Here is a 15,273-nt window from a genome sequence, read left to right on the forward strand (position 1 = left end):
GCTGTATGTAATGTTTACTTATATAGCAAGACAGACTTGCATTATGTTTGATGGACGATGATAGTTAATACGTTGTTAATTACGTTTACGTGCAATAAACACTAGTCAACTGTACTTGGACAGTCAATTAAAATTTTGATAACACCGTTAGTTTTCTTAAACATTAACTTAAGTAGAATAACTACTCAGAACTAACTAATCAGAGTTTAGTAATTAAGCCTACCCGACATTCTTGATTAAATAGGTCCCAAAGTATAATAGAGCACTTGTGCTCTATTAAACTTGGTTTGGGAAGCACTAGACTTAGTTCAATTCCAAGGCCTAGGTTTTCGTCTCTGGGATAGAGAATTAGATTTATTTATAGAGTAGTATATTCGGGTGGAAGATTTATTTATAGAGTATATTCAAGTGGAATTTCGTTGTCTCTGCTTACCTCTCCGGGAAGCAGGCGTGATTATATATGTATGTATGTATGTACCTATGTATGTATGTATGTATGTACATATTTGGATAATTTCGTACGTCGGATAATTCCGAAAATCAGATAAAAACCCTATGATAATAAGAATCGCATTTCGGTATTATCCGTCAGTTTTCGAAATTCGGAATTATTCGCACATCTTAAGGTGGATCTACTGGACACTAATCCTTTAAGCGAAGCAAAAAAAAATGTAAGAAGTGCACGTAACACGTAACCAACATTTTTTTTTTCTTAGCCCGTTATAGTGTCCCACTACTGGGCAAAGGCCTCTTTCCTTAATTTTCAATCCAGTAAAAAAAAAAAGATAAAACAACGCAGTCATTTGGTTTAGACTTATTGGTCAGACGGTAGACGTTTTTGTAAAGGCCTGAAAATTGGGATAAGGTAACCGCATGCAACAGGGAAATCAGTATCATATGAAGTTCATAATGCACAAAAGAAAAAAGCGTTAGTAGGTACTGTTTGCCAGATGCAAATACAACTCTATTGTGTTTGCATAATATGAAATATAACGTTAGAACTTAGTACTAAGGACGCAAATTAATTACCGGCACAAGGCTGCGTGCAAATAGTAGTTATTGAACACTGAACACGGTTGATGTATGTGTTGCGTAGGGTAAACTAAAAACCAAGGCGGTAAGATTTCTGATACTGTGGTTACTAGACAAACAGTAGTTTACAGCTTTTTGAGGAGACGGATATTCGGGCTAAGAATGCGCGGATAAATGGACAATTGATAGAAAGTGGCATTTTCAATGTCGAGAGTAGTGAGAAATTCAAATTCAGAAACAAATACCTAGTGCGTATGTGTAGAACTCTAAATTCCATTATTTGCATTATAGAAAAGCCGAATTTTTACCCTAAGGCGATTCAGATTCCGGTGTCGGTGTGTGATCGTGTGTTGTGTAAGAACTAAACAATGCTTCTTCACACATTACAAGTATGCATTATCTATAGTTTATCTTGTATATAATTATGTGCCTATAGGTATGCTGGTATCTAAAGGTATGATGACACCCACAAATGAATTACACTCATCGTTCACACACCAGATACAGAGCACATGAGGCATCGTGGTCTGCCATTACGCGTTTTTGCGTCACCGTCACAGCCTGCTGAGCGGTATTGCGTTAATGACGGCGATTATCCGTTACTTCTACGGACAAAGGTACAGTCGACATCAGATCAGACATTTATAAATTTCTCGCCTTAATACAATGGAATAAAGTGCGTGCACAAAACAACACATCGGATTTTAGGAAGCAAAATTAAATGACAGGTAGTGAGTTCCTATATCGATAAGCTCAATGATCGATGCTTTTCCCATGTACTAGTGATCGCTATGAACTTTGTTTCGAAGTGTTTTTTGTTATTACTATTATGAAGACAGTGATAAAGAAGGTTACATAAAACATACTTCAAATAATCATTGACATAGATTGCAGAGTTGTGGTAAGACATAAACTGCTCTTAGCAGTAAAAGACGCTCATACGTTGCACACAACTAAACTAACACGATATCTGTGAGAACGGTATGTTATACATAATAAGTAGACAAATACATATTGTATTTATATCTATTACTAATATTTGTACGTCTCTTGTCAGGTGATTCAGGCAGCATCTGTATTTCAGACAACCCCTTTTTACCAGCCAATCTAGGATCGACATTACATTTACGTCTAGATCTTGTGTCATGTAAAACGAAGAACCGTGTGTGTTCCTATAATTATTGAATAAGCGTTTTATAGCCAAAGTTCTTGGCTATTGCCGCTATTGGCTAAACAAAGCAGGCATGCCACTTCGACAATCTAACAAGTTACGAATGTTAATGTTACGAATACACTTCGCTGTCCTGAACTTACTAGAGAATTTATACAGGTTTTGCACAAAGTATTAATGTTAACTGTAACTGTTACGAGAAAGACTATTTTAAAAGATAACAGAACCTAAACAAATAACTAACGAATGTATAGACGCTTGAACATTGCAAATACCTATCTGGACTATTGTTGAAACACCCAATCACTTTGTCTAAATGTCAACTAATCTACTAATTAATACGAAAGTAATTCTTGTCTTTTGATTATATCCAATGAAAGAAATTGGTTAATCAATAAATAGTTCAAAGGAATTCTTTGATGGCAAGAAAGAACAAACATATCGGTGCTACGTACGCTACGCACATGTTGAATGGTGCCAAATACGTTAAAGGGAACGCGTAAACCGAAACGAACATTACACCGTGAACCAGCGCCGGCGATAAACTTGAAAATGCGTACAACATCTGTTTTTTCAAACGTGCCTGCAATCTGTAATTGCTTGCATTGCTACAGCGCCCGCCTGGTGATACTTGTTTTGGGAGTAACGGATTTTCGTAGATAACTATTAACTACTTATTTAGAATTCAATATGTGCATACACTTGTTAAAGTGACATTATTTGAGGTTTATTACATAAATAATGCGGGTTTTTATGCTGGTTTAAGGATTTCATGCTGCAATCCTTAGTTAACTAATATTATACATAATTGCGAAAGTAACTCTGTCTGTCTGCCTGTTACTGTTACCTCTTCACTCTTAAACCGCTGATACAATTTAAAAGGGTATGGAGTCCCAGGGAAGGACATAGGTTATTACACCGAAAATGTCACTTTTCACAGACGAAGTAGCAGGCGGACCCTAATTTTATGTTACATTATGCTGAAATAACCCTTGTATAAACACATAAAAATGATAAAATCATAAAATTTAAGCGAACTTTGTTTAGCTTGTGTAGATACGAGTGCATGTCTTAGTCAGTGTTTATTTTATGCCATGTTACCATATTTGTACGAGCTGTAGGTATCAGGGGTTATTCTATTTTCGGTGTCACGATACGCAAGTTTTTCATCAAGTATTTACTAAAACGGTAAACAGCTATGCTATGATTGACCGCGTTTCGATGCTCGATATGTTTCAGTGCAGATTTTATTGCAAATGGTTTTAAAACGTTTGGAACATATAAGATTATTATTTAGCCATATGTTAGGTGTATGAATACTTCTTCTGTTTTATCTAATTTAACATTATGCGATATATATATATTATATCTACTAGCTTTTCAACCAAAATTCTACTAATACACAAATTAACAAATTTTTAAAATTAATTTTTAACAAGCAGAAACGTCTGCGAACGATGCTATTAAGCTTAGAATAAATTTAAAAGTGGAAAAATTTGGAGTATCCATCCAGAGGCCGTGAGTTCAAGTCTCACCCAAGGCAGTATTTTTTCCACTTTTAAATGTATTCCAAGCTTAATAACAAATTTCACATTCTCAATTACGTAGTTCTTGGTATTAAATAAGTAAAAGGAATAATTATTGTAGCGATTTAATCTGTTTCTATATCTTAAATAAATCAATGAATAACATATACGGAATGTACATCTAATAATAAAATCCGTCTAAACATAATAAGAACCGGGAACTGTTCATAGTCGAGTCATAATAAGCAGAAGATACTTATAATAAACGATAGGTTGGTACAGCCACCGTTTATAGTATCCGATAAATCCTCCGTTTATATTATAGTGTAAAATTATAACTTTATTAGTGTACATATAATAAGATCCAGTCGCGGCAATCCAGGAAAATTGTTATATGAATATAGGTAGTTTGATCATAAAATGCACCTTTTAAAATTATCGCTTCGACCGACTTCGACGCAAGACGTCAATGTTTATTTATGAACATTATATAAAAACAGATGTAGGATGTAGGTAATTAACCAATATTCCAAAAAGTTATATTTTTATTAGTGTCTAAACTTTAAACACTTACTAAGATAAGTCACTAAATCACATATTAATTTTCACTACACCAGCTGGTAAAGGCTCTTTTGATTGTTCAAAACCTGATAAGACAGTTGCATTTTATCCACATGTGGGGCAAAATGTAGGATGTAGGTAATTAACCAATATTCCAAAAAGTTATATTTTTATTAGTGTCTAAACTTTAAACACTTACTAAGATAAGTCACTAAATCACATATTAATTTTCACTACACCAGCTGGTAAAGGCTCTTTTGATTGTTCAAAACCTGATAAGACAGTTGCATTTTATCCACATGTGGGGCAAAGTAATCAAATGCAAATTTTGAGTTGTTTCCTTATGTTTTCTAGTAGAATTGACTTTTAAATGATGATTTTGAATGATAAATATTTAATAACATTAATTTAGAATCGATTTGCTTTGATTTTGCTGGATATTTTACAGTTAGTATTTTCCTTGTGTTGGTGTGGTGAAACATGTTGTGTTTCACTCGGCGGCAAAATTTGTTTAACCCTCTTGCCTTGAAACCCTCGCAACGCTCAAGATTCCATGTTTCTAACCACTACCACAATCTTTTGCTTGCTCGGATATCAATATAAGCACGAGAGGTTAAACAACAACTTTGCCCCCTTGTAAAACAAATAACTATTAGAACATATATACTACACGAATAGTCTTATTTATAGACTTTTAGATAAACACGTAAGAATCGCAATAGAGTTATGTGCTAAAGATTGTGTACGCATTGGTTTTTACACTGGAAGGTAAAAAGAGGGGCATCAAAAAAGGAGCGCATTTAGCTTTCCATGACGGCTTGCTACTCTCGCTAGACACAAGGCCAGGCAAGACTAGGAACTATTGAAGAAGATATTCGACTCAACAAATAAAACGTTCGGAACCGTTGGGAAGATAAGTGTAATAAAGTATTGTCTTATAAAGAACTGTAAATTAGAAAACTTCTGACAAAATTCTAATAGCACCGTTTTGGAGATTATTTGGAGACTTCATTTCTGGACACGTATACACATAAACCACCTGCGTTCTGTCGCAGGGAAATTTACTAACAACAAAAACTTGCTTACCATTTCTTTTTTCAAATAGGTGAGCTGCGAGTCGAGATCAGTGGGTGTCTTCTCGTCGTCCACTGGGGCGGCGGGCGGGGACTCCGGCTCGCCGTCCGCGAAGCCGCTCAGGCTCTTGGGCAGCGGCGGGAGACCATGCAGCGACATCGTGCTGATGGCTTTGAACTGTTTGCGTAACCTGAAACAAATGCAACATTTGAACAAACTGTCGTTTAACTCTTTTCCAGGCATAGTACAATTTATCCACCACATAACTACGCGTCAATAGAATTTCAACTTTAGCATTCCGATTTAAGGTTCAAATCGGGAAATGTGACTTGTCTTCAAATAAATCGTCAAAGCTAGATTATAATATTTTTCAAACTCAAAGGGTAGGACGACAAGACAGGTGTCATCTCCATATAATATAATACCATTATAACCTTGAGAGATGGTGTGTGTAGAGAAACTTAGGCCTTTTTATGCGATGGGTTTTAAGAGGGTGTTTTTCTTCCACTATAAAGCCGTGGGTATAAATAACAATATAATTCGCTACGTAGTTAGCAAAACTATTAGCTTAGCCTGTGCATATCAAAAATTATGCAGGAGTGCTAAGCTAATGGTATTGCAGACGGTGCCTACTGCCTACATTAGTTCTGCCAAAATCATCGGTAGAGCAGGTGCGCCGGGATACCAAGCTTTAGATTAAAAGGCACTTGCCTGAAGCACACTGCTACAGCCGTTTAATATTCAATAAGTGTCTACTGCCATTGTTTTATAATAATAAGCAACTAAATAGAATTCTTATCTACAAGCAACTAAATGGAGCCTACCAAATGCTCTGCACAATCTAATATACGCCTTTACCAGAATACGTATAACAATAATCAAAGAGTATATAATAAGATAGAGCGGTACTGTACTGTCATAGTAAATTTTGTAACCATAGTAAATTCAATGCCATCTATCGACACACTTTAAAACTAAAAATGAAGATTTATAAAAATACGATAAAATGTATTTAAATATGGATAAACGATTTTTTTTATTTGCATTAATTATTTTTATGATTTTGACTGTTCTTTCACTGATATGCGTTAAAATTGTTAAATAACAAACGAAACCGTCAGCGCCCTCTATACGAGAGTAGGCCGAAGGTAGTGGCGCCATCTAATCGAGAATCAAATTTTCGTGATTTTCGAGGCACGTTTTTTCCTTAGACTGTATCGATCTATTACGGAGTTATATCTATCTTTGCAATAATGAAACTCCATAGACCGAAATACGAGTAACCTTACCAACGTTTCCAAATTATGATATTGAGAGAAATATCGAACCACTAGAGGTTGAGTTGAGATAAAGCTTCTGTTACAAGTGTTACAACTCCACATTTGTTTATCTATTCTGCAGGGCTTACCGCGTCCTTTAAGGTTTCCATCCCTGTAACATAGGTGTCTTTTCTCGCGGACGGTTAGGTCTTTCTCAAGGGGGGGAAGCAGATCAGCAAACGCAATGAATTCATTCATATAGTGGCCATACAATTTCGCTACTGGATGTGCATGAACCTAAAACGTTTTACAGATCTAACAAATAGGGCTGTGATAAGACGATAAACTGGATTATCGACAAAATATAAAGTTTAAACTGCTCTTCAATTTATATGACACAACGACGCTTGCCCGGATGTTAAAATTTGCTCGAGTTTATGGCTATAAGGAGTTTGTTACATCACAATATTCACAATCACATTAAGCTTTTCGCGTAGACATGACAGAAGCAAAAATTATGACATACCTATCGTCACGTGGGTCTATTTTCGGTTGTGAAATGTGAAAATCTTAAGCTTCAAACGATATAGTGGAGCCGTACGACCCCAATTTCAAAGAAAAACCGCAAATCGATATCGATGTACAGTTTAGCCATTTGGCACACGCATACTAGAGGTCAAAACAAAATTTTTGACCCGCAGTTCATAAAAAAAAACTTGGAGGGGAGTGCTGAGTTATTTTTATTTCTAGTATGGGATTTTTTTTTCAGAAACCCATCGTGTGTAGTATTATATGAAAGGGCTTTTCGAGGCGATTCTAAAAATATACCACAACATTACATTTCAGCCAATAATTGCTGAAATGTAATAATGTGGTATATTTTTAGAATCGCCCCAAAAACCCTTTTCTTATGATACGACAAACGATAGGTTTCTGAAAAAATATTTTTTTTTTGCATACAAAAACGAGTCAGCACTAGGGACTAGGCGTGCTGATTATATATTTTTTCCTTTTCATTCCTATAAGGGATTTTTTTTTAGGAACTGATGCGGGTCAAAAAAATTGTTTTGACCTCTAGTATGCGTGTGCCAAAGCCAAACGGCAAAACTGTACATCGATTTGCGTTTTTTTTCTGTTGCGTACAGCGTACACTAACATGGCATCGCAATAATATTATGAAAAAAATTGAAAGTTAACGATAGGTAATGTAATAAATGCGACACACTTCCATACCGTGTATGTGCACACTTAACTAACAATAAGTACTTATCATTCATCTATTTATTACACAATATTATAAAATATTTATATTTTCAATACATATATAAGTGCAAAAATAAGTGCATTCCCGTTGCCAGGGAGGTTTTGGGATTATACTGAGCAACTAAAAGTTGCTCCCTGGCAACGGGAATGCACTTATTTTTTAGCTACCATGTATATATATACAAACTTCTACTTACTCTTACCTATTCACTAGCCCAATGCGATAGTTAGGTATATAGGATAGCCATTACAACGCGTGTATCATTCTGCAATCTCCGCATATTACTCTACTACTCGTCACTTACCAACTTGTTAATATGTTTAATTCATATTCTGTGCTTACATTATTAATTGATTAATTTCAATACAGTATTTGTAAGCTATAAAGCCAATGAATTAAAATGCCAATTTGGTAAACTTAATTGACCTATATCGGTGTGCAACAGTCTACCGGGGTAGTTAAACTTTGCTCGTTTTGTGGCCGCAATGCAAATGTGAGGGCTGGCGGCTGGCGCAGTGCGGGGACGAATCCGTGCTTTATCTCTAACAGAGCCTGTTAACAGGTACCTACTGCTGCACCGAATATGCTCCAGTTACCCAACTTTGCTGAATCTTGCACACTGTTCAATGCAATTTTATATAAAATGCAGGCAATTTTCTTGCAGTATATCGACATCGACAAAGACCGTTTTCTCTCGCCTTACAGTAGTGTTCGGACTCTTGTAGTAAAATTCGCTTTCTGTGGTAGGGCACAGCACAGCGGATGTCATTCCAGATCTAGAGCAGAGCCCAACTGGGGAAGTACCTTACAGAAAACCGCAGCCAAATAACACTAGACCCTACTCATAGTATGATAATACTATTACTTATTCTGTGTCATAGTACTGTGTTCCTGCCGGTGAGTAAGCTTGCCAGAGAGTTCAACGAGGGTGCGGAGTGTTAGGGTCGGCAACGCGCATGTAACTCCTCCGGAGTTGCAAGCGTACATAGGCTACGGAGACCGCTTAACATCAGGCGGGCCGTATGCTTGTTTGCCACCGACGTGTATAAAAAAAAATGCAATACTAAGGCACAGAATAAGTAATAGTATGACTAAGGGCCAGTCGCACAACCGACGGCTATCCAACTCAGCAGAATACTATGATTTCCCGTATTCCATACAATACCATTTAGTGAATTTTTAACAGTGGCAGACAGTTTGGTACAACCGACCGTATTTAGTAAGATATAGTATATAAATAAAATAAAGGTGAGTCATTTAAGGAATGCGATAGTATTAAAGTGTCTGTAAGTGTGTACACAAATTACAAATGGCTCAACCACCTGTATGTAACCAGTAACCACCATATGTAATTTTCATAGAAAGTAAATAAATTTGTTCTTAGAGTATTTAGATTCCGTTTGCATAAACAGTAAAAATAATAACTGGAACTTTGAATTTAAACTTATTTTATTACGTACATTTGATATCTAAGTGGTTAAGCTAAGCTAAAGTAAAATGTTTGATAGGTACCTAGATACCTAAGTGATCTGTTTATACTCGTATATAAAGTTCTGGATATATTAAGTAAATTTCTTTTTTTTTAACGAGTAGCAGGGTCTGGAAATCAGAAATTAATTGACATGAATTGACTTTGTCACCAAGAAACAAGTCCATATATAACGCGCGTAATACTGTATAACCCAACACGTCATACTACAACGTTCACAAACCGCAAACGGTGTGGTGCTGGCAGATTAGTGCCTTAATGTAAATTTGATTGACATCAGATATTGCTGAAGATAACATTTTTATTGTCTCATTATTCTCCGGTATAAGCGATCAGCAACACTTAATTTACATATATTAAACGTACTATCATAAATAGAAACATTCGGATTTAAACTTACTTAAAAAAAAAACTTTTTAGGGTTCCGTACCCCTGGTAAAAACGGGACCCTATTACTAAGACTCCGGTGTCTGGCTCTCTGTCTGTCCGTCTGTCACCAGGCTGTATCTCACGAACCGTGATAGCTAGACAGTTGACATTTTCACAGAATGTATTTCTGTTGCCGCTATAACAACAAATACTAAAAACAGAATAAAATAAATCTCCCATACAACAAACGTGATTTTTTGCCGTTGTTTTTTGCGTAACGGTACGGAACCCTTCATGCGCGAGCCCGACTCGCACTTGACCGGTTTTTTCTTTTTGGCATGAAGCACGTTAAGTTTAGGTATTGAAGGAATCGTACAGATTTTACAACTTCGTAACACCTACTAAATAGCTATAGGTATATGTATGCCAATTTTGACAAGAAAACCATAGCTATAGTCCATATCCATAATAATAACAAAGAATGGGAAGCACTGACACTGACCATAAAAGTGACCTGGAAAGGTGATATTTAGTACGGAGGCTAAGCCGGAGGAGAGGAAGATAACCGGGTTTGATCGCGACTGACCTTTCGAGCCGGCTAGCTGCGCCATGTACTCGTACGTAAACAGCAACAGCGGAAGACGGACACGAGCAAAACAATGTAGCGGAGCTTTAACAAGATAACTCGCCGCTTACAACGCAGATAGTGGCTTTACCTTTCACGATTGTTTGGTTAAATTAGACGTAAACGTATTTCCGTACGTACACGAACACGAACTCCGATTGATCGTCTTATTGTTTAGGTACACGGTAGGTAGACGTGTACGTCTTCGAATAAGAATCTGCCTACATTGCCGTAGAATTTATAGACACATACAATTTTATGAATATTTAGATTGATGTTGTTTGAATGTAGAAACACAATAATTCCAAAAGAAAAACTCGAAATGCTGAAATTAAATTGCTGGTTTGAATCAAAGTTAGAATCCAGCCTCCGGCATAGCACAGGAGGTTTGTCACTAATCGTTAGTATGATTTACATTCCGTAGAAGTCAGTCATGAGTCAGTGTTTTAGATAGTTATTTGTAAGTTTATTTAAACTATAAGTTTCATCGTACCTTGACTTGAGATCATCGTCGACAATATACGCATAAGCCTGGTCACTCTCATCATCTGTGTTCCCGCTGAAATTGGACACTGACGACATAGCATAGTTTTGTTCGGAGTCCTCAGAATCACACTTTTCACTTCTTTCGACCACATGGTCCTTTGGCTCCAACGTCTCCGGCACGTTCGACTGCGAGCGCATCGTCTGCAGCTCGTAGATCAACATTTCGTGGTTATTCATATCCTTCATCACAATCCCCGGCGAATCATTGCCGTTACTCATATTCTCGGAATCCTTGCCTTTATCTATTACTGTATTAGCTTCGTTCTTTTTATTGTTTCTACTGGCAATTATTTCTGAAATTAGCATCTCGGTGACTCGAGAGGTTTTTCGTTCGAGTGAATTGTTATTTTTATTTACAGTTTCGTCACGATTAGGAGTGTCGGGGGCGTTTTGTGTATCCGGGAGGTTATTGACTTGCTTTGACGGGCTATTTCGTAATCTGTCGTCGAATTCCTGAACTTCCTCTACCGTGGCGTAAGGTGCTTCTATCGTCGGGCTCTGTGGGGGTTTAGCATCTACTGGCGACGAATACGGACTTACTTCGGGAGTTGAGATCGTTGGAGAATTTGGGGACGATGGTATTGATTTCTTTCTTTCTAAGGAATTCCTATGTACAGGTAAAGGTTTCATTGGTTTCAACTTAGGTTTGGGTGATAAAGGCGGCGGTGGTGCTTTACGCAAAGGTATGGTTTTTTCCACGAAACTTGATGATTTCGTGACTTTACCCTTAGCGTCTTGATCTAATTTATTCGATGTCGACAAGGACCTTACTAAAATTTGTTTACATGTTTTAACCGCTTTAGAATTAAGTGATTCGTTGGATCTCTTATTCGAAGCTGGGGACTGTATGGAGCTGCTGTCGCTGGAGCTCCGCCTGGAGTTTTGGCCGCTGGATTTTCTTTCATCGGACGAGGAGCTTCGGTCGCTGATGACATCTTTAATGAACGATTTTACTCTGGCCAAACCATTCTGTTTGGGTGAAACTGACGAAGGGCTAGCGGAACTCCGATCTAACGTTTTGGCTTTGGTCGTGGCTTGCCGATCCTTAGACAGCGTCCGAGATTTGACAAGGCTGGCCTTGGAGTCGGCGACCGCTTTCCTAGTTTTCGCGAGGGCCTCGGCGACGACGCTCTGGTTGGGCCGCGGCGGGATAGGAGGTGGACCTTTAATTTTGCTGTTCTTCATGGGTTGAGTGTTGGTCTGTACCATCAGCATTATTGAAGCGTCACTCGTACTATAAAAGGAGAGTTATAGTATAAGGAGCGCATGTGTACGTAAGTCGTCACTCGCGGGCACTCGGGGTAGCGCGGTGCGGTATACGGCCGTCCCCGCGGACGCACGTCACGGACTGAGGCAGCCAGCCGGCCGGCAGGCAGCCCGCGCGACCGAGCACCTAGTCGTGTGTCGTGAGTGCCCTAACACCTCACCTCAAACTTGCATACTCGTGTATTGCGCGTTATACAACTTTGCCTACACGTTGTTATTGTTATTTATGACTTCGCATAATATGTTAAGTAGTAATATTTTCGCGTAAGATAATTAATGAAATGATTATTTAATAATTGATGAAAAACCGTTAATTAATAAGTATTAAGTAGTAGTAACTAGTAATTAATATTTATGTCATATAAGTTATTATTTGTAATTATTTGGCAATGTAATAACAAATTGTTCTTTATAGTTAAAGTTTTGTACGAAGCTACTTGGAAAGAAGTTGACCTCTCGTACGTGAAGTGATTGTTGCGCACAGGACGCGGCCGCGACTTGCCGTGTCCACATTGCGGCGCAAAACGCCATTGTTTTGCCGACACAATACCCCAGCCACTCTTTCGATAATAAGGCAATACCGCGTATTGTTATTGTAGTTGAATTTGTGTAACTTGTAGAATTTGTAGGGGACCCATTTAGATCGTAAATAGTTAACAATCACAAAAAACAATACTAAAGATTTAGTATTGTTATTCGTAATAAAAATAAAATAACATTAAGTGCAATAGGACCTTGTGGACTACATCAAATACTTACTTATTCTGTAACATGTCTGGGCGACTACAAGATTTAAGCATTACTAACTTTAGCTTTTTTATAAAATTATTGGACCAAAGATTTACAATTTAAGAGGTTTGATTGGTCCTAATGTTCTTAATGGATAAAAAAAAACCGTACAAGTGCAAGTCGGACTCGCCCACCGAGGGTTCCATACTTTTTAGTATTTGTTGTTGTAGCGGCAACAGAAATACATCATCAGTGAAAATTTCAGCTGTCTAGCTATCACGGTTCATGAGACACAGCCTGGTGACAGACAGACGGACAGTGAAGTCTTAGTAATAGGGTCCCGTTTTTGCCCTTTGGGTACGGAACCCTAAAAAACAAGTGTACCTGGAAAGGGCCTAATGTTGCTTGCAAGCCATGGTTTGCAAAATTACCTTATTTCTAGTTTGTTGATAAGTGTTGCTGCAGGAAAAAGTGCATTAAAATGATTCAATATTTCCATTTATCCCAAAGTAAGGTGAATGCGAAAGACATCAACTGAGAAGTATTTACTAAGCCGCAACAACAATGAAGTAGTGTGCACCGAGTGAGGGCGTTGCAGGTTGAGGCCCTAGATTACAATTTGATTAAACATATTTGACCAGACTTATGTCAGCAGCCTATATTCAATAGATTAAAATACCAAAAGCTGTTTTCCTTTAGGTTTTACCTTAAATGTGCTAGATCAGGACGGTGTGTTCAAGAAAATTTAAGTCTATTAATTTTATTCACAATAAAAATGCTAGTTTCTTCTAACACCTAAAGCCCACCATGCACAAAAAATTAACTATCATATTGTAATCAAGTTTTAAAAAATAGGGTTATAGGTACATGTGTGATATAGAAATAGGCGGGTCAATGTACAAAACGCTCTTAGCATCCTTTTACTCCCTGCAATTTTGCACAGGGTGAATTTGCCAATGTCGGTGGAGGACCGTTTGCAATTTTGTACCATAACATATGGTTGCTTGTTTACTTTTATGTCCATATAAAGCATTGTCACTAATTAGTATGTGAGAGTTCAATACACAAATACTGTATGTTGGTTATATAAACAGCAACACTTGCTATTTTGTAAGGTAATCTTTTAGACTACTTATTTGACCAACAACAAACATGTATATGTAATGAGGAAATTTTAAAAACAAGGCATTACATATTTCTTTGGTGTTGTGATTAACTTATAAGCTTTGGGAACGAACATCCAATACTGTTAAAGATCAGATTAAATTTTGTTCTAAGTTGCCTGTCAGTACCACTAAACAACAAAACTTTGTTTGATCTGAGTAGATAAAATATGTGAAATACTTACTAGTTGAGGGCTGATTAGCTGGCTACTTGTGGCTGAATTTCCAGTCCTGTCTGCACATAGGACACTGCTGTTGGGGCTGGGACTGCAGCCACTTCACGATGCAGTGGATATGGAAACAGTGCCGACACGCGCCCCAAACCAACGGGCAGTCGTCTCCGGGCAACTTGCAGTCCGGACAGCAACTGTCAAAGGGCATGCGACAGATCCCGCAGTTATCGTCGTTGGCGATCCAACGCCACGTCGCGACCCCCGTCCAGCCTACACAAAAATGTATTTATGGATTATTCCCGTACGACACAAACAAAACAAACCGATTCAAGGTCTGGAACGGTACTGACTTTTAACTGTCACTTTCATATCGTGTCGATAGCATCACTGTTTGGTGTTAGCTTAGATGTAGTGTTTGGCTGAAGATAAAGGCGTTGAATAGGACGAAAAATTATGCAGAAATAATCAATAATTCAATAACACTCAAAAACGCGTCGTGCCGTTGAAAAGTTTAAAAACACCCGTTTGTGTTTTCTTCTTCTTCTTTTAAAATTATGGCTTCAGCCCAGTGGGACTATTTCGCCAGTATCAAGGTATTGAGAGGTTTACAAACGACAAAAATTGTACGGTTGTACAAGACAGTGTACGGTGATTTGTTAGCTCTTGTAAATCGATAGCTAGTCTTTGGTTTTGTGCATTTTGTGTATATCTGACACTGACAGTGACATTTAGGTGTTTTATTTTAAACCAAATATAGCTTGGATACAAGTCCTTTTAGCCAGTGTTGGCCAAAACGTTAATGCAATTAACCAGTACAAATTGAACCGTAAACTGTAAACCGTCCGTTACGGCTTACGGTTCAATTTGTACTGGTTAATGGTTAATTGCAATTAACGTTCGGCCAACACTGCTTTTAGCTAACCTTGTGCCAAAAGGGTTGCAAAAGGGTCAATATTATACAGGCCAAAGAGTAAAGTAAGTATTATACATATAATAGGTTATTAGGTTATAGGCCACCATAGATTT

At 37.6% G+C, this 15,273-nt stretch overlaps 1 protein-coding gene across 2 annotated transcripts in view; it reads right to left on the reverse strand.

The window, feature by feature from the left end:
• LOC134743688 (anaphase-promoting complex subunit 11-like) overlaps positions 1 to 14,911 on the reverse strand; it is a 59,972-nt gene extending 45,061 nt beyond the window's left edge. The window contains exons 1-3 of one of the 2 annotated variants that reach the window (XM_063677298.1): positions 14,598 to 14,911; positions 14,260 to 14,517; positions 5,413 to 5,554 (exon numbers count right to left, since the gene is read on the reverse strand). In XM_063677298.1, the coding sequence (XP_063533368.1) occupies positions 14,282 to 14,517; positions 14,598 to 14,616 (255 nt within the window). In that variant the 5' untranslated portion in view covers positions 14,617 to 14,911 and the 3' untranslated portion in view covers positions 5,413 to 5,554; positions 14,260 to 14,281. Of the gene's footprint in view, positions 1 to 5,376; positions 5,555 to 10,863; positions 12,285 to 14,259; positions 14,518 to 14,597 lie in introns of those variants that run through there. The other variant, XM_063677290.1, reaches the window with a different exon arrangement.
• Positions 14,912 to 15,273: the final 362 nt, after the last annotated feature.

The sequence above is a fragment of the Cydia strobilella genome, chromosome 1 (genome assembly GCF_947568885.1).
Source record: "Cydia strobilella chromosome 1, ilCydStro3.1, whole genome shotgun sequence".
Taxonomy (NCBI): Eukaryota; Metazoa; Arthropoda; class Insecta; order Lepidoptera; family Tortricidae; genus Cydia; species Cydia strobilella.